Source organism: Citrus clementina, unplaced genomic scaffold (genome assembly GCF_000493195.1).
Source record: "Citrus clementina cultivar Clemenules unplaced genomic scaffold, Citrus_clementina_v1.0 scaffold_3, whole genome shotgun sequence".
In the NCBI taxonomy this organism is placed as follows: Eukaryota; Viridiplantae; Streptophyta; class Magnoliopsida; order Sapindales; family Rutaceae; genus Citrus; species Citrus x clementina.
The window spans coordinates 38750801-38777150 of NW_006262339.1; the positions used below are offsets into that span (position 1 = coordinate 38750801).

General features: G+C 32.0%; 1 protein-coding gene across 1 annotated transcript in view; it reads right to left on the reverse strand.

Annotated features, from left to right (window-relative positions):
* Positions 1–24957: 24957 nt before the first annotated feature.
* Positions 24958–26350, reverse strand: part of LOC18047596 — a 5529-nt gene continuing 4136 nt past the window's right edge. Inside the window, exons 4-5 of the mRNA XM_024187503.1 lie at positions 25328–25438; positions 24958–25012 (exon numbers count right to left, since the gene is read on the reverse strand). Coding sequence (XP_024043271.1) covers positions 24958–25012; positions 25328–25438 — 166 coding nt within the window. The remainder of the gene's footprint in view (positions 25013–25327; positions 25439–26350) is intronic.

Genomic DNA, 26350 nt, shown 5'->3' on the forward strand with positions numbered 1-26350 from the left:
TAGCAGAATGACATGGATTTTTCTGATGAAATCGAAAGACGAAGTAAACTCTTTATTTCAAAGATTTCATAAGATGGTGACAACTCAATTTCAGACACAAATTCGAGTTCTACATACTGATAATGGAGGCGAGTATATGAGCACAACAATTCAACAGTTTCTGAAATCACAAGGATCTGTCCATCAAACTACTTGTGTGGGGACACCCCAACAAAATGGCGTTGCTGAACGAAAAAACAGACATTTACTAGAAGTTGTTCGAGCATCACTAATCCAAGCCCACATGCCATTATCTTATTGGGGAGAAGCACTGGCATCCGCAGCATACTTGATCAATCGAACACCATCAAGCTCCCTTGGATTCCAGACTCCTTTCCAAGTTCTGAATGATGCAATTATGTCACCAAATGTGCCGAATCTGCCCCCACATGTGTTTGGCTGTGTTGCCTTCGTTCATTTGCCGCAACAAGACAAATTATCTCCTCGAGCACTACGTTGTGTGTTTGTAGGGTATGCCTTACATCAAAAGGGATACCGATACTATCATCCACCATCAAGAAAAATATACATCACCATGGATGTAGTTTTTCATGAAGATATCATGTACTACTTGTCAGAGTCTGAATTTCAGGGGGAGTATAATGAAGAGGAAATTCATACTTTTACATATCTTCCACCTGAAGAAAGTCAATCTTCCATTGAGATAGTAAACCTTCAAGATACTGGAAAAGCAAATGGTGATGATTCGCAGGCTGAGATATGTGAAGATACATTTGGGGAGCACAATAACTCAGACACAACTGCAATCGAGAATGAGTCACATGAAGAAATACCTAACCAATCGTCTGCAGAGGATGTTCCTACCACAAGTCCAATCAAAAGAATTCTTCCCTAGCGTCAAAATAGAGGTATCCCTAAACTCACATATGAGCCTGACTTCTCTAGTAGAGTCAAATACCCTATGAGTCATTTTGTGTCTAACCATCGCTTGTCAGAATCAAATCAGTCATTTGTGAATCAATTATCTGCTGTATCTATTCCTAACAGTGTGCAGGAAGCTTTAAAAGATCTAAAGTGGAAAGCGGCTATGAATGATGAAATGAGATCTCTTCAGAAAAATCAAACATGGGAACTAGTTGATCTTCCACCAGGAAAGAAACCAGTGGGTTGTCGATGGATCTACACTATAAAATACAAAGCAGATGGCTCTATTGAACGATACAAAGCAAGAATCGTAGCTAAGGGTTACACCCAAACCTACGGGATTGATTATACTGATACGTTTGCACCGGTAGCAAAAATTAATACTATTCGTATCTTATTATCATTAGCAGTCAACTTGGATTGGCCAGTGCAACAGTTCGATGTAAAGAATGCTTTCCTCCATGGAGACCTGTCTGAAGAAATTTATATGGATCTGCCACCAGGATGCAGTGGACCAGAACGACTCAATCAGAAAGTATGCAAATTGAAAAAATCATTGTATGGGTTGAAGCAATCCCCAAGAGCATGGTTCGGGAAATTCACAAAGGCTATGGTTCGTTTTGGGTATAACCAAAGCAATTCAGATCATACCTTATTCATTAAAAAACGACAAGGTAAAATCACTGCCCTTATTGTCTATGTGGATGATATGGTAGTTACAAGCAACGACGAGGAAGAAACAGAGGCTCTTCAGAAGTACTTGTCAAGAGAGTTTGAGATGAAGGATTTAGGTGCCTTAAAATACTTTCTTGGAATTGAGGTTTCTCGATCTAAGGGAGGAATCTTTCTGTCTCAAAGGAAATATGCCTTAGATCTATTGCACGAAACGGGGATGACAGCTTGTCAGCCTATTGACACCCCAATAGAAGAAGGACTGAAGTTTTGTATTACTTCAGACCAAGTTCCAGTAGACAAAGGAAGATATCAAAGGCTGATTGGAAGATTGATGTACTTGTCCCACATAAGGCCAGATCTTGCTTATGCATTGAGTGTTGTAAGCCAGTTTATGCATAATCCCGGAGAACAACACATGAAAGCAGTAATGCGGATCCTGAGGTACCTGAAGACAAATCCAGGAAAAAGAATCTTATTTTCAAAAAATGAAGATTACAGCAACATAGAAGTTTATACTGATGCAGATTGGGCCGGGTCAGTTAGTGATAGACGCTCTACTTCAGGATACTTTACCTTTGTGGGAGGAAACCTTGTCACATGGAGAAGCAAGAAACAACATGTCGTTGCCCGTTCGAGCGCTGAAGCAGAATATCGAGGCATGGCCCTTGGGATATGTGAAGGGCTATGGATAAGTTTTATCTTAAACGATTTGGGCTATCCATCACAACAACCAATACAACTATACTGTGACAACAAAGCTGCACGAGATATTGCTCATAACCCAGTTCAACACGATCAAACAAAACATGTGGAGGTAGATAGATTTTTCATCAAGGAGAAATTAGATGAAAAAATCTTAGAACTGCCGAAAATTCGATCAGAAGATCAACTTGCAGATATTTTAACGAAGGCCATTTCAAGCAGGGCATTTACAAAATTCCTAGACAAGTTGGGTATGCAAGACATCTATGCACCAGCTTGAGGGGGAGTGTTGAGAATCAAATAAAACGGCATTGAATGAAGCTTTCAAAGACAGAATCTGCACTTGTCAAAGGGGTAATCTGCACTTGTCAAAGACAAGATCCGCGCCGAACGGATTGACACATTTCCTTCTGTATTCACATATGTAATCTTTGAAAAAATATAGCCTCTGCATCTATAAATAACTCTCAATGTATAATGCTTTATTTAAGAAATGAAAACACGTTTCTTCAGCACTATATAAATATAAGTACGTGTTCCATACTCTATCTATTTGGGGAGCACACTATATATAAATATAAGAACGAAATGATTCCAAATATAAGTACGTGTTCCATACTTTTTTTTTGGAATTAAAAGTTTATTAATAGAAAACGATTACAGTGATTTATCTTTATATACATAAGCATTGTTCTCAGTTGGGGAGCTGGCTAAGGTACAGACGCTGTACCTAACAGCTGCACCTTAACCAGCTTCACAAAGGGTGCATTTGATAAGAAATTTCTCTCTCCTATGCATGTGTGTCCTTCCACCATTGGATGTGTACGGTACAGATAATGTACCGTAGCAAGCTCCCTCAGTTGGAGCTTCTTCTAACCAAACTTTCTCGATGGATTACATAGAGCTAATTTAGCTAGATGATGTGCAGCTTCATTGCAGGACCGTGGAGCAAATTTCACTTGGAAGGAACTCTCAGAGGAAGATAAGACTTCTTGAATGTCGGAGATTAACCACCTCACTTCACATCTGCTGTGCATTTTGTTACTAATAAGATTACCGACATTGAGAGAACCTAACTCAATTATTGCCAATTGAATGCCTTTGTGCACAGCAGTGTCATGGACTTGACTTGAATGTTTCTTAGTTATTTCTTTTGATGTCCAAACTTTCCAAAGTTTCATACTATGACTATCAATTTAAATAATTAGAGATTTGGAAAAAAAAAAATCGGCTAAGAAACTAATGAATTAATCTATGTTTGTCATTATTAAGACAGAGACTTGTGAAACCAAGGGTCCAACAAAACAGTATGATAACGAGCATTGAAAAATTATTGAAAATTTGAAAAATTAGAATTGTTAATCAATTCTAAGTGTTTGTCACACTTATTACAAAATAGTCAACATTAACTTTTGAAAACATCGAAACATGACAAATTAAGCTAGATTTTTGACGATTTGATTGAGTTGAAAGAAAGTTTGAGAATACTCTTTCGATATCCGAAGATGGTAAACTAAACGCTTCGTGGACTTAAAAAATAATTTCTTGGTTATTTCATTTATTCTTGAGTTTTAAAATATATTCTTATGCTGTCCAAAACTTCAACCAAAACTTCAAAGTTCTAGAGGCCAAAAAAAAAAAGAAATTCGGTTCAGAAATTAATCTATTAATCAATTTTCGTTATGGTCAAGATGCAGACGTGTGAAACGATAGGTCCAACAAAACGGTATGTGATTTGCTAAATAATCTATAAGAGGTACTTATATGATTGCTTAAATACGCTAGCAAATAGCTATTCGATACTAGTGAAATGGGTGCATTGTCCATCCAATAATAAAATCTCTAATGTGATTTTCAACGGTGCCTCATGAAATACACATGAAGTTTTTCAATTCATAGGAGTATAATGAAGGGAACAAGGAGGAGAGAAAATAGGACTATTATTAAAGAGGGTGGAATCTGTCGTTTGTTTATTTTAAAGAAAAAAATTCTCGTCAATATTATTCCTAACCTCTAGATTGATTATAATTATTATAGTTTAACAGTTAAGATTTTGTGTCAAAATTTGTCTACAAAAAGTAGGGCTCCTATTAAGCGCACAGCTTAAAAGCGTGTCCGCTTGAAAAAAAAAAAAAGGGCGGCCACACACACGCACACATATATATATATGGGTTATTTACATCCTAGACGATACTTTGAACACTTAAATTTTAATAAAAATCTTATTAAAAAAAATGAAATAAATTACTAATAAAGGACAATTTATTTTAGTATATGTAACATCAGTACTTTTGACACCCATATTACGCACTAATTCGATAATATAACAAATATATGAAAATGAAACGTTTCATGAAAATATTCGCAAGGTTGTTTAGTTGTGTGGAATGTGAACATAAAAATCCCTAATGCTAGGTTCTCTTAATTTGCAAACGTAGCCTTTCCCAACAAGTATCATTATAGAAAACTTTTGCTTAACCCTGTTATTTCAAAATCGTCATTGCAAACTTTGTGTGAATAATCTGTGTCATCATCAATGCAATCTAATGTTGTTTAATGGAAGTTTAGGTCTAGTTCCAGTAATAAGAGTGGTATTCTTAAAACTTAGGTTTTATATTCGACGAGAATGAGTACATGAGTTAATATATCAAATATATATATATATATATTGTTGGTAAACATGAAAAGTTACACCCGAGAACAAAAGCAGAACAAAAGAACGAGTAATTTAAGAAGCCTTCTTTTTATACTGTATATTTAGACACTGTACTGATGAAAGTGGCATGGTTTGGATGTTCATTTATTTTATTTAAATCAATTTTATATTTATCAATACAAGTTAGTCCGAGTGTGATCAATATTTTTATGGGTACATAGAGTAAATAAAAATATTACGTAAAAGAAGCTTTTAAAATTTAGCATAAGAGTGATAGGTTAAAGTATTTTTTAGTGTAAATAGCTCTAACCTTTGTAACAGTGTAGATAATACAGTGAGATAGCGGAAAAAAAGATAAATCATTTTGCACCTTGTAGAAGAGTAGTCCAGTAGTTCTAGATATAATGAGAACTGCATGATGACCTAATCCAAAACAAAGACAAGATAACACTATAAATACTAGATGACTTAAACACCAAACACCGTGAGATTTTAGAACACTACTCGATGCTGCAAGGCCGGAGAAAACAAACCCATTAGGAAAACATACTTGGAGATTTTATTAACTTGACAACTAATAAAACAATAACAAGACATGCCAGATCTAGAAAAAATGATTTACTGAAATAAATTACATAACAATTAAATTAAAAAATTATTTTAATAGATTTAGTGGTGGATAAAATAAATAATAGTAAAGCCATCCAAATAAGTTACTGTAGGTTCTTATTATTTTAATTAAAGCATAGGTATTTATAACTTTTAAAGCTAAGGTTTAAATTTTATGAGTCTATTAGTTTATGAAGGCAATTTTTATAGATTTAGCAAGGGTTATTTTAATATTTTTACTGGGATCTAATTAATTTTCTCTTTAATTTAAGAATTTATTTTTTTCAGCTGGACTTGAGACTTGCCTTGAGATGGATTTGCTCCTATGTATAATAGGGTAAACTCATTTCCTCAAGTTGACTCAAACGAAACTAAATCATTGTTAAATAAGAAGTCTTCTCATTTAAAAATATAAATAGTGCTACACATTCCAAATTTTTTCTAAAAAATTATGCCTAATGATGTGAAATTCATCAATTGATAAATGAGATAATATAACTAATTCACTTGAATCTTATAAAAAATTACCAACCACTCAATAAATGACACATCAATTGAAATAAAATTTAGGATTAAAAAATTGGGATACCAAACAATACTATAACTGAAAAAGAAAATATAAAAAATGACCTAAAATAACTAAAACTCTAAAACTATCTTAATCCTAGAAAATAAACAAATGGTATATCTAGCATTCAAGGTAACAAAGGGGAATTTTTATTACTGAAAGGGATATTATCATTTTCCTACCTAAGTTTTCTGACACATTAAGTTAGTACCAATGTTTGGTAAAATCCTCATTTTACCACTGAATGTTTATGTTGTTATCACTTTACCACCATTCCGTTAACACAGTTAAAAATTTACTGATGTAATAAGGGCATCTAAGGAATTTCATATTAAAGCCAAAACACATCGTTCAATTGTGAAAGAGATAGTATCATTTGTCCATCAAAAGTTTTCTGACATATCAATTTAATACTAAGGTTTCCTTAAGCCTACATTTTATCACTTAGTATTTAAGTTGTTATCACTTTTCCACCAAAACACTATCAAGTTAAAAATTTGTTGATGTCATAAGGGTATTTAAAGAATTTCATGTTGAAACCAAATCATTAAAACATTTGTCGCATGATGAAGTGTTAAATTTAAGGTATTTGGCTTGCCAGTATAATGTTTGAAATGGCTTAGGGTTACTGATGCTTAATGATATTTTCAAAACTGAAGCGTTTGGTTTATATTGCTTAGAATTTTGATATTTGAACACATAATAGCATGTTACATAATAGAAAAAGTAGTTTTCGTAACTACTTTTGTGGGGTAATTTCTCTTTTGTAATTTCTTTATTTTCAAATGACAAAATCGTCTTTTATACTCTAGGTTAAATATTTAGCTAATTTTATCATTTTAGTAGTACAGTGATAAAAAGTTCAAATATTAGGTGGTAAAATATAGTTTTTAGGAAATCTTGGTACTCAATTAATAAGTCAAAAAATTTCGGTGGATAAATGATAAATTTTTCTTTTCTAATTTTTTTCATTTTGAAAGGAAAAAAAATCATATTTTATACTCTAGGGACAAAATCGACTTTTAACTCATATTCCATAAATATTAAATTATTTTTAATAGAGTTGTGGTAAAATAATAACAGTGTACACATTTGGAGGTAAAATATAGTTTTCACTAAATCTTAGTACTGATTTGATGTGTTAGAAAAACTTAGGTAGGAAAATGATAATAATGCTTATAAAAATAAAGTGAAAGGCACACTTAGGAAAGCTAATGAGCTTATTAGCCTTCGACAAAAAGTCTAGAAGACTCACGCACGAGATGAAATCAACAAAAGAAGAATTTATTAATGCATGCTGGCGATGAAATCACAAATTTGGTCTGATGAAACTGTTGGTCATTGTGGTACGATCATCTAAGTCTTGAGATATTTTTTATTTTATTTTAAATTATATTTAATCATTCGGTTGGTTGTGGTTAGTGTGATAACATGTGCTTAATAATTAGTAGTTATTTAATTAAATAATTATTTGCTTTAGTTTAGGAAAGTGGCTCCTATTCTTTAATTTCAAGTTTAACCTATAATTTAGTATTTAAACTAGTATTGATGTCAATAATTAGAGGCTGGAATAATTTATTTGGCAATAGAGAAGTTGTATTGCGAGATATGTGGTCCCCTAAAATATCAAAAACATATTTGTGGAGATTTGAGTTTTCTTAAATTAACTGATTTATTACTTCTTCTTTTTTTGGTTTGATTTTCCGTTGCTATCAGAGTTGGTTAAAGTCGGATAATAAGGCACTGGGCAAGTCCCAGCACCGAAGCAACCGCTGGAGCACAACGCCGGAGCATATAAAGAGAGTTGAAGAATCTATAGTCAAGTCTTGGAATCAGAATTTTGCAAGGGACTCAAAAGTCAAGGAGTATGTTCATTCATATTTTTTTGCGAGAAGGATACTATCACAGTCAGTGGAAACGTGATCCAATTCTAAAATTAGAGCTGAAAAGAATAGAATTATCAAAGGAGTATCTTGAAGAGAGTAGATGTTTCAAGGAGGGGAGAAAAATGTTTCCATCCTCGAAACATAACAAATTAAAGCTTTTGAAAACGTCGAAACAGGACAAATTAAGCTAGATTTTTAACGATTTTATTGAGTTGAAAGAAAGTTTGAGAATACTCTTTCGATACCCGAAGATAGTAAACTAAACGCTTCGTGGACTTAAAAATTAATGTCTTGGTTATTTCATTTATTCTTGAGTTTTAAAAGACACTCTTGTGATGTCCAAAACTTCAAAGGCGAAAAAAAAATATCGGTTCAGAAATTAATCTATTAATCAAATTTCGTTATTATCAAGATGCAGATGTGTGAAACGATAGGTCCAACAAAACGGTATGTGATTTGCTAAATAATCTATAAGACGTACTTATATGATTGCTTAAATACGCTAGCAAATAGCTATTCGATACTAGTGAAATGGGTGCATTGCCCATCCAATAATAAAATCTCTAATGTGATTTTCAACAGTGCCTCATGAAATACACATGAAAATTTTCAATTCATATGAGTATAATGAAGGGAACAAGGAGGAGAGAAAATAGGACTATTACTGAAGAGGGTGGAATCTGTCGTTTGTTTATTTTAAAGAAAAAAAATTCTCGTCAATATTGTTCTTAACCTCTAGATTGATTATAATTATTATAATTTAACAGTTAAGATGTTGTGTCAAAATTTGTCTATAAAAAGTAGGGCTCCTGATCCTATCCCATACCTCATTGTGTTAATGCAGATACATTGTTAAGTCGTACAGTTTAATAGAGTTATTGTTAATGTCTTATAATGTTATACAATTTAATAGCACTAAAATATGACTCTATTAAGCGTACAGTTAAAAAGCGTGTCTACTTGAAAAAAAAATAAGGGCGGCCACACACACACACACATAAATGGGTTATTTACATCCTAGAAGATACTTTAAACACCCAAATTTTAACAAAAAATCTTATTAAAAAAACATGAGGTAATTGCTAATAAGGGACAGTTTATTTTAGTATATGTAACATCAGTAGTTTTGACACCCATATTACGCACTAATTCAATATTATAACAAATATATGAAAATGAAACCTTTCATGAAAATATTCGCAAGGTTGTTTAGTTGTGTGGAATGTGAACATAAAAATCCCTAATGCTAGGTTCTCTTAATTTGCAAACGTAGCCTTTCCCAACAAGTATCATTATAGAAAACTTTTGCTTAACCCTGTTATTTCAAAATCGTCATTGCAAGCTTTGTGTGAATAATCTGTGTCATCATCAATGCAATCTAATGTTGTTTAATGGAAGTTTAGGTCTAGTTCCAATAATAAGAATAGTATTATTAAAACTTAGGTTTTATATTCGACCAGAATGAGTACATGAGTTAATATATTAAAAAAAAATATCTATTGTTGCTAAACTTAAAAAGTTACACCCGAGAACAAAAGCAGAACAAAAGAACGAGTAATTTAAGAAGCCTTCTTTTTATACCGTATATTCAGACATTGTGCTGATGAAAGTGGCATGGTTGGATGTTCATTTATTTTATTTAAATCAATTTTATATTTATCAATACAAGTTAGTTCGAGTGTGATCAATATTTTTATGGGTACATAGAGTAAATAAAAATATTACGTAAAAGAAGTTTTTAAAATTTAGCATAAGAGTGATAGGTTAAAGTATTTTTTAGTGTAAATAGCTCCAACCTTTGTAACAGTGTAGATAATACAGTGAGATAGCGGAAAAAAAGATAAATCATTTTGCACCTTGTAGAAGAGTAGTCCAATAGTTCTAGATATAATGAGAACTGCATGATGACCTGTCAGAAATACAAACACAGTGAGATAACAATTTAAATAGTAGCTAATTTAAACAACAATGTAAACTAGCAATCGGAAACAACAATGAAGAACAGAAGAGGAAGGAAACCGAAACAGAAATATAAACCCGAGGCCTGCACAGGACAGTTTCCTTAAAACAGATTTACCACCTCTTGGAGTGCTTTAGGTCTGCCGGTATCTGTTTCCCAGGATACAACGAGCACGAATTTCCGGTCAAGCACAGACAGGTAATTCCGGCGAACCACAATAACGGAAAACTCGATCAGAAAAAAAAACAGACGAAGAAGGAGGAAAAAAAAAAACAAGTGCTCTTACTGCTGATTTCAGTGTTCCCAAAAACAGAAGAGGAGGTGCCCTTTTATAGTTATGTGAGGATGTAACAGCTGCTTTGTATTGAATTTCCGAATTCAATATGTTTTATTTAATTGTTATAACAACCAAATCAGTTCAACGAATTGATTTCAAAAAACGTGAATTATATAACAGCTAAAAAATAATTGTTGAAGCTATTACAAATCCTTTGAATTCAAAAGGAAATAAAAAACGTGCCAAAGCTTGCATGGATGATTTTGGGCTGACATTCGCATACGCAGGAAGCGCAGGCACACACGAGTTCAACCAAATCGGTCTTGGATTTGGAGAGAGCCTATATCCTTATAAATCTTACTCATGCATGGTTAAGTGTTTATATATAAACATTAATCCCTATGCTTCTTTTTCTTATGTGGGATAAACCTCATTTCCTTTCAAATTTTCAACTTCAAGGGTGAACTTTGAGAGACAATTTCTCATTCACCCAAGCACCATTTTGAGAAAATAAGATTACACTTTTGAAGTATCAACGAAGTAGAATCCGAACCTCACAAGATTTTTCACTTTCGTTAAGTGGGACCCACTCAAAATGTGCCCTCAAAATAGCATGTATACATGCTATTTTTTCAACATGACCTAATCCAAAACAAAGACAAGATAACACTATAAATCCTAGATGACTTAAACACCAAACACCGTGAGATTTTAGAACACTACTCGATGCTGCAAGGCCGGAGAAAACAAACCCATTAGGAAAACATACTTGGAGATTTTATTAACTTAACAACTAATAAAACAATAACAAGACAGTGGCAGATCTAGAAAAAATGATTTACTGAAATAAATTACATAACAATTAAATTAAAAAATTATTTTAATAGATTTAGTGGTGGCTAAAATAAATAATAGTAAAGCCATCCAAATAAGTTACTGTAGGTTCTTATTATTTTAATTAAAGCATAGGTATTTATAACTTTTAAAGTTAAGGTTTAAATTTTATGAGTCTATTAGTTTATGAAGGCAATTTTTAAAGATTTAGCAAGGGTTATTTTAACATTTTTAATGGGGCTAATTAATTTTCTCTTTAATTTTAGAATTTATTTTTTTTCAGCTGGACTTGAGACTTATCTTGAGATGGATTTGCTCCTATGTATAATAGGGTAAACTCATTTCCTCAAGTTCACTCAAACAAAACGAAATCATTGTTAAATAAGAAGTCTTCTCATTTAAAAATATCAATAGTGCTACACATTCCAAATTTTTTCTAAAAAATTATGCCTAATGATGTGAAATTCATCAATTGATAAATGAGATAATATAACTAATTCACTTGGATCTTATAAAGAATTACTCACCACTCAATAAATGACACATCAATTAGGATGAAATTTAGGATAAAAAAAATTGGGATACCAAACAATACTATAATTAAAAAAAGAAAATATAAAAAATGACCTAAAATAACTAAAACTCTAAAACTATCTTAATCCTAGAAAAGAAAAAAAATGAAATATATAGTATTCAAGATAACAAAGGGGAATTTTTATTACTAAAAGGGATATTATCATTTTCCCACCTAAGTTTTCTGACACATTAAGTCAGTACCAACGTTTGGTAAAAACTTCATTTTACCACTGAATGTTTATGTTGTTATCACTTTACCACCATTTTGTTAACACAATTAAAAATTTGCTGATATCATAAGGGCATCTAAGGAATTTCATATTAAAACCAAAACACATTGTTCAATTGTGAAAGAGATAGTATCATTTGTCCGTTGAAAGTTTTCTAACATATCAATTCAGTACTAAGGTTTCCTTAAACCTACATTTTACCACTTAGTATTTAAGTTGTTATCACTTTACCACCAAAACATTAATAAGTTAAAAATTTACTGAGGTCATAAGGGTATTTAAGGAATTTCATGTTGAAGCCAAAACATTAAAATGATTGTTGCATGATAAAATGTTAAATTTAAGGTATTTGGCTTGCCAGTATAGTGTTTGAAATGGCTTAGGGTTACTGATGCTTAATGAAATTTTCAAAACTGAAGCGTTTGGTTTATATTGCTTAGAATTTTGATATTTGAACACATAATAGCATGTTATATAATAGAAAAAGTAGTCTTCGCAACTACTTTTGTGGGGTAATTTCTCTTTTGTAATTTCTTTATTTTCATATGACAAAATCGTCTTTTATACTCTAGGTTAAATATTTAGTTAATTTTATCATTTTAGTAGTAAAGTGATAAAAAATTCAAATATTAAGTGGTAAAATATAGTTTTTAGGAAATCTTGGTACTCAATTAATAAGTCAAAAAATTCCGATGGATAAATGATAAATTTCTCTTTTCTAATTTTTTTCATTTTTAAAGGAAAAAAAAATCATATTTTATACTCTAGGGACAACATCAATGGTTAACTCATATTCCATAAATATTAAATTATGTTTAACAGAGTGGTGGTAAAATAATAACAGTGTAAACATTTGGAGGTAAAATACAGTTTTCACTAAATCTTGGTACTAATTTGATGTGTCAGAAAAACTTAGGTAGGAAAATGATAATAATGCTTACTAAAATAAAGTGAAAGGCACACTTAGGAAAGCTAATGAGCTTATTAGCCTTCGATAAAAAGTCTAGAAGACTCACGCACGAGATGAAATCAACAAAAGAAAAATTTATTAATGCATGCTGGCGATGAAATCACAAATTTGGTCTGATGAAACTGTTGGTCATTGTGGTACGATCATCTAAGTCTTGAGATATTTTTTATTTTTTATTTTATTTTAAATTATATTTAATCATTCGGTTGGTTGCGGTTAATGTGATAACATGTGCTTAATAATTAGTAGTTAGTTAATTAAATAATTATTTGCTTTAGTTTAGGAAAGTGGCTCCTATTCTTTAATTTCAAGTTTAACTTATAATTTAGTATTTAAACTAGTATTGATGTCAATAATGAGAGGCTGGAATAATTTATTTGGCAATAGAGAAGTTGTATTGCGAGATATTTGGTCCCCTAAAATATCAAAAACATATTTGTGGAGATTTGAGTTTTCTTAAATTAACTGATTTATTACTTCTTCTTTTTTTGGTTTGATTTTCCGTTGCTATCAGAGTTGGTTAAAGTCGGATAATAAGGCACTGGGCAAGTCCCAGCACCGAAGCAACCGCTGGAGCACAACGCCGGAGCATATAAAGAGAGTTGAAGAATCTATAGTCAAGTCTTGGAATCAGAATTTTGCAAGGGACTCAAAAGTCAAGGAGTATGTTCATTCATGTTTTTTACGAGAAGGATACTATCACAGTCAGTGGGAACGTGATCCAATTCTTAAATTAGAGCTGAAAAGAATAGAATTATCGAAGGAGTATCTTGAAGAGAGTAGATGTTTCAAGGAGGGGAGAAAAATGTTTCCAACCTTGAGGACGAGGGTTTGTTAAAGGGGGAAGGTAAGGAATCAATAAATGATACAATCTTCAAATCTTGGGATATTTTTTATTTTATTTTAAATTATATTTATGTGGAAAAAGTCATCTTCAAAATTCTGTCAATACTAAAATCACATAACCTTCACAACTTCTATATGTCAATCTCTGGAGACCATCTTCTGCTGTTTCTACTCAGGGCTACACATATTATTTGTCTATTCTAGATGATTATAGTAGATTCACTTGAATACTTCCCCTCACTGCAAAATCAGATGCTCTTGATGTGTTTATTACTTTTAATATTCAATAAAACAGTGATTTCATTTTCCTTTACTTTCTTGCTCATTTTCTTAGCAAACAAGCACAACTTTACTACATTTTAAACATTGGAAAATTTAGAAATGCCTTCTGTTGATTGTTTTAAAATAATGTAAGAAAAAGAAAACAGTAAAAATGCATTTAGTTGTTTATTAGAGAATTTGGAGAAAATGGAAGAATTCTAAAATCATTTAATGGAATTTTTTTTAATATCTAATTATTTTAAATGTGTTCTATTAGTATGTATATGTTAATTTTAACAAACAACACAAACAACAAAAGTATTTAATAATTTAAAACTTTACTTAATTGTTACTGGATGATTTATACACATACTAAATTATATAGGATATGTGACTATAGTAATTTTCTATTCGTTAAAACGTTAATTATTAGTATTATTAAAAACTAAAATAATATTGGATATTATTCATTAAAATAATATTGGATATAGTAATTTTCTAAAGTAAAAAATGATCTTGTTTAGCCTAACCAAATGCATTTTTCTTATTTTATGTTTTTTGTAAAATAAGAAATGATAGGTGCATTTTTCTTATTTTATCTTTCGTTGGCGGGTAATGCAACATTGTAATCCCCTATATGCACAATATCAACTCATGTTCATTAATTAATTCGATACTTTTGAGAACATCTATATTTAACAAAAGAACATTTAGGCAAATTAATTGCATATAGGATCACATTTAGCACAAACGAGTTAGATAATTAAATAAGTTGCAAAAGTGAAATTTCAAGATTAATTAATTTTTATGTTGTTTGATAATCGATCTTTTTGATTCATAAAGGTTAAAAAAGTTAATCGTTGTGATTTGTTTTCTTTATCTTTACTTTGATTCTTTGGTCTGCAGCTCTGCGTAATTTATTTTAGCAAGTACATAAATTTCATCATCTTTCTCATACTTCAATTACTTTTTCTAACAGTATTCTACAATTAATATTTAAAGTAACAAATAAGAAATTAATTAAAATATATAGAACTAAAAAGATAAAGATCCTTTATTATTTTTTTTAATAAATAAATAAAAGGCAAACAACAAAAAAAGAACAAGATGCTTCAAAGAAAGATGAATAAAAGCAAGTCCAAGACAAAATTTTATGATTATAAATTCTATAAGTGAAATGCCAAAAATTTAACCTGAAAGAGGTGAATTCTTAATTACATTGGAAGAGATTAATTTTTAATTATCTACAGTTAGTTAGATGTTCCTAATAGATACAAAATCATCGAAATGATATTACTTTATATATTTAATCGTCTAATAAAAAGTTATGAACGAATGGCACGCGGGTAAAAATTAAGGATCAATAAAATGAATTTTTATAAGTAGTGGAACAGGTTATCTTCAAACTCTCTCAAGACTCAAAAAATGCCCGATAGGTTTATTTATCGTGATTGCAGCTGAAGGTTTTACGTTTTAGAATTGAATGACCATTTTTCTTCCTTTCTTATCGGTCATAATTTGCAAAATAACGCCATCATAAACCAATTCTTAATGTCATTGGCTCTCCACTTTTTTTCTTTTTTATATATTAAAAAAATTGAGAAAATTATTAAGTAAGGACTAAACATATTTTAATATGGCGACATAATAAGTCTTTTTTCTTAAAATAATTACGAAATTGATACAGTAAAGTAAAAAGATTGTTTTTAAAAAAAAAATACTACTCAGATAGTCAATGAAATTGTAATAAGGGGATCCATTAGCATCTTTAAACAACATGCAAGTTATATTCAAAGAAGCATTGTCAAGCCAAGTAAAATTAATGAATGGTTCAAGGAGGAAGCAAAGATCTTTTGGTGAACTTGTTCCCCTTTTCATTTATTGAGGTTCGACTAATCAACAAATTAGAAAAAGGCTTGTATAAATGGGGACTAATAAAGTTTCTTAGCGCCCAGGTTTGTATACACGTAGTTTTGTGGCGTAGGTTCAAGAAATCTACTGCATGCAAAGTTTCACGGTGCATGGTTGTATGATATTGTTGAAGGATCCTGATCAGCGGATCATGAATATTTAACAGTGATAGATTTGTGGCCAATAAAAGTTAGAGGTTTGTTAAGGTATGACCCTGGTCGGCTGATTAACTGAAGGGTATTGTATGTTGTATCATAAATTTGATCCATACAACTTTGAAGTTCAAATGATCTTTGATCTAGTTCATGGAATCTTTTTTTAAGTAGTTAAGATTTATGATATTACATATGTTAATTTAGTAAGTAGAATTTGTGATGTTAAGTATGGTTGTTAGGTTTAATGTGTGGTTATGATTTGTGTAGTAGTTAGGTTAATAAATGGTTGTAATTAAATTGTAATAAATATAAATACCTTCTCTCTTAGTTTAAGCACTAAGAAGTAGTAAAACTTCGTAATTTAAAAAAAAAATTGTAGTTGAGGAGTTGTATTGAGTACATACGAAAAAAAGAACTGTTTTTGAGTGTTTTATCATTGAAATTTTCCAACACTCCACATATTCTCCCACGTTTCTGTAGTCTTGTACGCGGTTTTACAAACGTGTCCAATGGGTTGAACCTAGAATTAAAGTTATTAATTTGTAGGTTTCCCTTCTCATAATGGCGCAATTATATATTGTAACGCCGTGAAATCGTGAGTGCATTGGCATGTTGCCACATGCCACATTTTAAATGTCATGCGATAGTTGATCATCCACTTGAATCAAAATTCCACACATAAAGCTACTTGTAATCTTAAAAAAGTTGGATTTATTTTCTAATATATATACACACACATACATGTACGCATACAAAAGGATAATTAATGAAATATACTTTTTTTTTTTTGTCTTAACCACGAGGTATTCTGGGGAGGACTCCAACTGTGGGAGGCACCTTTAAACCCGTACCACAACCCAGACTAGAAGGGCACCTTTAAGCCCGTACTACAACCCAGACTAGAAGTCCCCGCTCGAACCGGGAGGCACAGGTTCTCCCAACAAAGGTGACTTTTCTGCGACTCGAACTGGGGAGTAAACCCAGTCAAGCCACTTAAGGAGACTCCATTACCAGTGGAGCCAACACTTTATTATTATAGAGGGGATGTTTCAAATATAACATAATGAATGTTCTTATGTTAATGAATATTTAGGAATATTTTTTAATGAATGTTCTAATAACATAATATTGTATCTCATTTATGCATGTGAACAGAATGAAAAGGATTACGGCCATACACTGTTTGTTTACTTTATATAGCTGGAGATATTATTTAGTTGAATAAATTAGTGTGCACCCACTTCAATATTCCACATATCATAAATTAAACGCATTTTAAACTCTTACGTACTATATATGGAGCATTAATTAGAAAAAAAAAATTGACCTATTCAGATTGGAATAGATTTGATACCCAATTCCAAGAGTTTGTCACAATTTTTTAACTTTTGTGATAAAATAGTCAGCATTAACTTTTCTGAAAACGTTAAAACATCACAAATTAAGCTAGATTCTTATTTGACGATTTTATTGATTTGATAAAAGTCTTACAATACTTTTTTGATGTTCAAATTTAGTAAGTTAAACGTGCCATTGACTATAATCAAAAGTTAATTTCTTGGTTATTTCTTAATTCTTCAGTTTAAACGAAGTTCTTTTAATGTCCACAGCTTTCAAGAAGTTTCCATACTATCAATTTAAAAAGCTCGCGACAAAACCCAAAAAAAGAAAAAAAAAAAAAAAAGGTAAAGATTTCGGTTTGTTATCATCAAGATCTAGACTAGGAAACCATATGTCCACGAAATAGTGTGAGAAAAAATCTCGACAACGCCGTTCAATAACACACTTTACACACTCGTTGTACACGTTGAACATAAATTTTGAAAAAAATCATATTAAGGCACCATTCGATAGTGAATTGTTGTGGTTTAAACTACAATTGCTTTAATATATGATTATAAAATAAAACGTAATTTGTTTGGTAAATCCGACTGAAAAATAATAAATTTAATTTTAATAATGAAGACATTATTAATTTTTCATCAAATAATTGGGCGGTGAGATTACACATTAATTAGCTTTCCAATCACCCGTTACGTGTTAAACAAATGGTAAAAACCAAACGAACCCCACACAATCACACAATTACACAATTTTACTTGAAAATGCAACAACGACACGTATGTCTCCAATTTTTGATGAAAAAAATTATGTTTAACTCTATAGTTAGTAATATTTTCCATATGCTCCCCAAGATCAAATTCAATTAAAATATCGTTAGTGATGTTATATATAGAATCAATAATTTAATTGTTAAATCCATATGGATTTGACCGAGTCATTTTCAAACAATTTTATTTAATTGGTTACTAAGAATTTGAATCCTAAAGAAAATAAGGCGGCAAAAAATTAATTTAGACTAATAAATTGTGAGCGTAATTATAAATTATGAAAAGTATATTAGTATATATCATTACACTTATGTGCCAAATTATTATGCTCGTAGATTAATTAGTAAATTAAACGTGTCAAGTCAACCATTTTATTTTGATTTCCCAAGCTTTTGAAGTTTCCATACCATGAATATGACATTCAACAACATTTTTTTTTTGATTACATGAGACTATTGCTCAGATTACAACTCATATTACATGAGACTATAACTGATATTTACAAATCAGATAATTACTGGGACCAACTTACATCAATGCTAATGGAGCTCTGCCCAAATTTTAACCCTCACAAATATTCGAGGGATGTCTACTCCTCACTTACGGGTAAGGAAGAAGACTACCTTCACTCAAATTAATTGAGAAAGGAAATACCCCCACAATGCTTTTGTGGGGGTTCGAACTGCTGCCCTCCAACTTGGAGGGCAGCAGCCCTGGCCACTCGGGCTGAGCCGAGTGGTTACATTCAACAATATTTGAAACACTTGTTTAACATATTATTGAACATGACAAAACCATATAAAGATTCCCACTAAAAGCTCTAATTATTGTACCTCTGCTCCATTCGTTGTGTTGATGGGCCTCCTCATGTGCGTTGGTTGATTGGTCATGGGGAGTGTCGTTTTTTGTATAATTGTTGGCTGGGTTCTTGTCCTTTAGTCATTTATAATCCTATAACGGCTTTTATAGTGCTGGTTTCCTTTTATTGGCGGGGTACAATCTAGGATAGGGGTAAGCTTTAGGATGTATTGCCCTCTTCCATTGTTAAGTAGATTTTATTAGTTCTTATTTTTAATGGTGCCTACATTTGATTCGATGAGATCTTGCCTCTGATGACATTTTTCATTTGCAGACTATTTGGGAGCTTGCTCTAGACCAAAGAATGAGTTTTTTTTTTTTTCTTCGATTATCTAGTAGCGATATATCTCGTCTCGAGTTTCCTTTTTTCTCTAGCAGTTGTTGTATGGGTTTTTGGCTACTCATGATGCCTTATGCTTAAAGGGTTTCTTCATAGTCTCTCGATGTGTTTGCGGTTGGACTGCTAAGACTTCCTAGCATTTATTTATTGATTGCTCGCAGATTCGCCAGGTTTGGGTTTGTTCTTAGCAAATTTTGGATATGAGAGATGTTTTTTTGACCTCCCTGTTAACATGAATATATCTTTAATATTGATTTTGATGATAACAAATTTGATTAAGATTGATTAAGTCTTTATAAGCTCAAATAATTTTCATACTTTTTGAAATGAATTGTCATTTTTGAAATAGTAAAGTTATATCCCTTAATGAAAAATGATTTTATAAAAGTTGTTTGTCAAATTCATGCCCTTATTAGAATAGCTTCCGGACACTGTCGGCGATTCGATAGTACGATAACGGCTAACCGATATCAAACAGACACGGTGATCAGTTTTTGAAAACTGTCGGTGATCCGACATCTTGATAACGGCCAACCAACATAGAACAAAATTGAAAGTTTAGCCTTTGGACACTGTCGGTAATCCGACTTCTTGAAAATGATAAGTCGACATTTTCTATGTAGGTCACTGGACGATAACGGCAATCCGATATTTCTATAACAGTGATCTGATAATTTGAAAATCTGTCCAAAAGTCATTTGCTCAAGTCAAAACAGTGATCCGACTTCGAGCAGAAAGTCAATAACAGCTAGTTTTCAGCTCCAACTATAAATAAGCTTAATTAAATTCAAATAAGAGTTTATCATAACGTTATTATTGAGAAAATCATTGAGCATACAACTTTTATTGAGCTTTAAATTCTTGTATACATCTCATTTACTCACACTTTAGAATTTCATTTGTAATTAAACACATTGTGTGTGAGAGATTTATTTTGTAATGTTTTTGAAAATCAAATTGAGAGGTTGTAAGTATTGAGATACACTTGAGTTAAGAGATTAAGTATAATCTCTTGTTGTAAAGATTTATTAACATTTTAGAAGTCAATTGTCTTGCTTAATGGAATCATCAAGCCTGATGAGCTTGGAGGCATGGATGTAGGCACGGTTAGCTGAACCACGTAAAAATCAAGTGTTTGATTTCTCTTCCCTTACTCTTTTATTATTTTGCTTGATTAAATTTAGTGCTTTTGTTCTTATTAAGGAAATAGATTTAAATTGTTGTGTGGTTTGTTTTGCATAAATTTTAATAATCCAATTCACCCCCCTCTTGGGTTGCTTATATAATATTTTACTCTCATGTATTGCTTCTTCATTGGCAGTGATGTGCCTCTTCTCGAAGTCATCTTCAGATCCTCTTGCGTGTTTTATTTTATGACAAATTTGGAAGGCCCGTAATGCTTTTTGATTTGATTTGCAGTTGATAACTCTATAAAATGAGAGTTATCATGGTGTTTTTATACTTAAATCAATATTATTTAGAGAGTAAATAATATGTTTTCAGTGCATTTTAGTTTTTGCATGAGTAGTCATATAAGTTTAATTTTATTTAAATTCATGTGTTTTTAGATTACTGTAGGGGAGGGCAAACGGTTCGATTTTTTCCGAACCGAACATAACCGAATGGTTTGGAAATCTATGAACCAATTGGTTTGTATTCGGTTCGACTTAAAACCGAACCAAACCGACAAACCGATCGGTTCTTTCACTAGATACTAAATAAAATTTAAAATAAAAAACATATATAAGTAAAATATAAATCTAAACCCTAAAATCTCTCACACCCCAACACAACACACACCATCTTTCTCACACCAGCCGACACATACACACCTCTGCACTCTCACTTTATCTTTCACACACACACACACCCCCCTTCACCATCTCCCTCACTTTTGCCAACACACACACCCTACCCACCACCGTCACTTATCAGTCAGCCTGTCTTCGTTGCCGCCACGCTCATGTCAACCTGTCTTCATCGCCATCGCAGTTGTGTCAACTTGTCATCGTCGCCATAGCTAGCTTGTCGCAGTTCATCCCGTCGCCCTCATGTTAGTCTTGCTTCTCGTTTGTCACGCTTCTGTTGTCGGTAGCCTGCCGATGCTATCGAGCTGGTGGAGTTGTGCAACTTGTGTTGACTCTTTTTTATTTATTCATGGTTATTTCTTAAATTAAATTGATTTTGGCGGAAAGATATGGAAGAAAATAGAAAGTTCAGGTTTACAATTACACAACATCCCGATATATTTCATGAAGTTCATGGAAGGGCTGTTATTTTCAATTGAATCGATTTTAAGTATGCTCAATAATCCATTTCACACCTCTTTTTCTTAATTTTGTGAGTTGGACTTCATAGATTTGAGTATAATTTGTTGGGTATTTCATAAATAAATGGTTGAATGAATCATGATTTGCTTATTTTCTTTTGGTTTTATTCACTTCGATGTCTAATTATTATAATTCAATACAACCTTCAATCTAAAATCAATAAGCAATACCACCAACAAAAAGGCTTCACGATCCAAATCTAAGCTAACTAGAACCAAATCACCCTAAACTAAATCGAATTGAACTTAAAAACTGAACCGAACCAACTTAGATTTGGATCATGAAGCCCTTTTGTTGGTGATACTACTCATTGATTTTAGATTGAAGGTTGTATTGAATTCTAATAATTAGACATTGAAGTTTATAAAGAATCGAAAACTAATTACAAAATGAATTTGTAAAAAGAAAGATCTCTGATCTAAAAGACCTCATTGAAAAAGAAATATGTGCTGATCTACCATCTGTTTTTTGGAATAAAAAACAACATTTGGTTGATCTGCCTTATGAAAATTCTTTTGATGAAAAGCAAATACCCACCAAAGCTCGTCCAATCCAAATGAACATGGAATTGGAACAACAAAACGAAGAAGAATATTTTAATGTTATGCAACAGCTCCTCGCTTCCAGATCAGAACCATCTATTGCCAGCACTTCTGATCACGAGAGTGAAGAGCCCTTTATATCACTTGGAAACGACAACGAAGATTGACATCTGGAAGATTGACATCTTTCTATTGGATTGACTTTGGAATAACAGTGTTGGCTTTAGACAGATCAGTCTGTAAGAGAAGAGTCTCTTCTCTTTTTGACTGGAATTTATGTTGCGTACTGAACGCAAAAATCATGGCTTTGTATGAGATTTTAAAAATTAGGGCTACTGGAACAGACCCTTCAATCATATGATAATTATGAGTCTTGATTTACAAAATCATCTTCCTCTACTCACTACCCTTTACGGGAAAAATTGTGAAGGCAAATTTTTAAAGTTTTCTGCAATTTTATCTTCCTCTACTCACTACCCTTTGCAGGAAAAATTGTGAAGATAAATTTTCAAAGCTTCCTGGCCCACTCAAAAGTTAAAGACAAAGACAAAATGATGTTGTCTCCCACGTTGTAAAAGCAAGTACTGTTGTTGGGCCCCATTCTCCACATTCACTCGTAAAGATTGTGATTCATGTGTGTCTACAGCACCAAATGAAGCAAAAGCAAAAGCCAAAAGCCCCGTGAAGACCCCCGGGATTCGTGGATCTTGCCTCGAGTCTTCCAGCTTATTTATTCTCCTCTCTCTCAGAAGGAAGGCAGAGTCTTTTTTTTTTTTTTTTAGGGGAAGAGCAAGGATTCTCTCTACGATAAATCAAACAAGACCTCAAGGAAATTTTCCTGTCTTGTAATCTTTTCCATTTTCTCCAATTGTAAAGCAATATTGTAAACATTTTCTTTCTTTATTTTCCTTCTTTCTTTCTACAAGGCTCTCGGGATCCAAGCAAACTTGTAAGATCTCTATGTAATCTATTTCTTGTAATTAAATTTAAAGTTTACATTTAAATTTTGTCTTTTAATTTTCAAGAGCATGCATCGCAAGCTGATCTTCTATATCAGAATCCTGCCATAAAACCTGATACGATTCCTCTAAGGCAAATAGACCGGATCTCTGTCCTTAGTTGTACTTTCTCTTCTCCCTCTATTCAATCAGAATACTAGTTCTGGGATCCAGATCTAGTATTATTTGTAAGCCCTGTTTGCAGTATATAGGCTGGAAAACAGAACATGCGGGATATTGATCTGTTCTAAGTCAGATCTTGTCCCAAAGGCAGATTCAGTTCTGCATTGATCTGGTAACAACGCCACGTACCAATTCTGATTGTTTATTATTTTGTCTTTAAATTATTTAATCTTTTGAACACACACACACTCCACGATCCATCAAATAGTACAATATGTTTCTGCACATTGGAATGAATGTCAAAGAAACTACTCTACTATTAAAAAAGAAGTTCTTTCTATTGTTCTGTGCATTTCTAAATTCTAAAGTGATTTATTAAATCAAAAATTTATACTTAGAATTGATTGCAAAGCTGCAAAACATGTTTTAGAAAAGGATGTACAAAACATTGCATCAAAACAGATTTTTGCACGATTGCAAGCTATTTTAAGTGTTTTTTATTTTGACATTGAATTCATTAAAAGCGATACAAATTCTATCCCTGATTTTCTAACCAGGGAATTTCTCCAAAACAGATAATGCCACCCAGACGAAAAGACAAAGGGAAAGGGATCCTCAAAGACCCTGTATCCCAAACTCCATCTAAAGCATCCCAATCTCCCCCCTAAAGCAAGACCTAGGATCTTTTATAAAATAAAAGATTATTTTTAATACATATAATAATATTACATTTTCAAATAAAGATAATATATAGTAATATTATTAATTCTCTATGAATAATATAATATTATTTTTAGGTAATTTCAACTTGAGTCAATGTAAATTATTATTTTTAACTAAATATAATAATATTTTATTTAAATAAGTTTAATAGTATTATTCTTAATAAATGTAATTTATAAAATAAAATAATATTATTATTTTACTAAATAAGATTTTTTATTTTATTATATTAAATATAATTATATTAAATTTAATTAAATTTAATAAAAGAAGAGTAAAAAAAGAAGAAGTGGGAGTGGGAATCCAACTCCCCACTCTAAAAATGGGTGGGGACTACTTAGTGGAATTCTCACTCCTCTCATAAAATATGTAAGTAAACATTAAAGTGAGAAGAATTCACACTCCTCACTCCCGCTCCAGTAAGTAAACATAGCATAAGAGAGAGAGAGAGAGAGAGAGAAAGAGAGGAACAAACTGGACAAAGGGGAAAAAAATAAATTCAAGACACTTCAGGAACTAACACAAGCTGAAAAATTGCAAGGGTTGAACCTCTATGAGGAAATCCAATGTTGTGTGAACAATCAAGAGAAATATAAGATGATACAGACAAGGAAAGTTTTCTCCTCAATGGGTGTTCCTGATTAAACATAGATATTATGGAGATGAAAGAGTTCCATGTATTGTAAGACGGCAGATTGGTTCCAACAATTTGGAAGAGTTGTAGGGCTGAGAATAGAAATCCCTTTCAAATGAATGTGATTCGGATTTTTAAATATTCAATTTTATGTGATCAAAGAAAACTGCTTCCTTGCCCAAAATGCAACCACCGATGAGATCGTGAATATTAACTATTTAGTTTGAAATTTTCAGCATCAAAACAATGTATATTTAGTCAAGTCAACCCATCAGTTACTCTCCTGACTTTGATGGCTTCAGTATTGCACAAGCTGTGAGATATTGGTCATACATCACAAGAAGTAGAAGCTTCGAAGAGTCAATATTGAAGGCTTGCCAAGTTGTATTCTGAATTTCATGCCAGTAGGATAATTTACTAGGTCTCATATGATTTATTTTAAAAGCAGAGCCACAAAGAAGACAGACTACCTGATAGAGCTTCAAGCTCCTTGAGCGTAATTCATGTTTAATGAGAATAGAAAACCAATTAAATAAGCTTTGAAAATTTTTTATTAGAACCCACTCAATGCAGATGAATTTTAAGTTTTATATCCCAAAAACTAGGGATGATAAGAAAAGCTACGCACCTAGAAAGCCAATCTGACATTATTCCAGCATAAGGAAGCAGATGAAAGTAATCCACAACCTGAGTAACTGTCCATTTCCCAGAACTTTTTGTGACTAAAGGGCCCTGCAAACTACTTAAATAGAAGAACAAGATTATCAGGAAACTTGCAGCAGCAAGTTGGAATAGTAAATTTATCAGAATCTTAATCATTTGTAATCCTCTACCGTACCCATTTGAGGTCCAAGCAAATCCACTAATTCAAAATTTATTTATTGTTATCCTTGCTTGTAGGAGAAGCAACCTACCCGATGCTTCTTCTAGTTAGAATAGCAAAAGGAAGAGATTCAAAACACCACCAAATAATCATCCAAAAACCATATCTTCCATTTTCTTTCAGCTATTATGAGGATAAGGTCAATCACTCTTCACAGAGCATAAGCAAAATATATATTTTATTTTTCTTTCAGTTATTTTGTTGATCAGATCCATGCTGTGAAACAAGTGTCCGACCCCTTAACTATGCAAACACTCCACAAGGGAAAATCATAGTTTATGATGTCCCAAGCTATTAAACAGTTTCAAATAAGCACAAACATACAACTTGTTTAGAGACAAGGACACTGTTACCACTCTGATGATAGAAGAAACCAACAGAAAAAATGGAGTTCACAGATTCAAACTGTACGGTTCTAATGGCTAGGAAGATGTAAAAATTGTCAAAACCTTAATGCTTAAAGCTCAATTAATTTCATTTTTAGTTGTAAATTTTCACATAATGATAGCAAGTACATAGTATGACAACAGCCATTACCATGTGTGCAATTTATTGGTACCTAATGAAAATATCAGCAATGAGATGGTCAAGTCTAATCACCAAAAGTGAGTTTCTAACATCATCGTTTAAAGTTATATAGGCTGTTAGTTAAACCAAATCCTTCATTTAAAGTTATATATAGGCTGTAGCTAAACCACATCCTTAGTCATAAATTTGAGTCAACCCTATAAAAAGAAAAATAAATAAAGCTTCTTCTTTTGGTCGTTT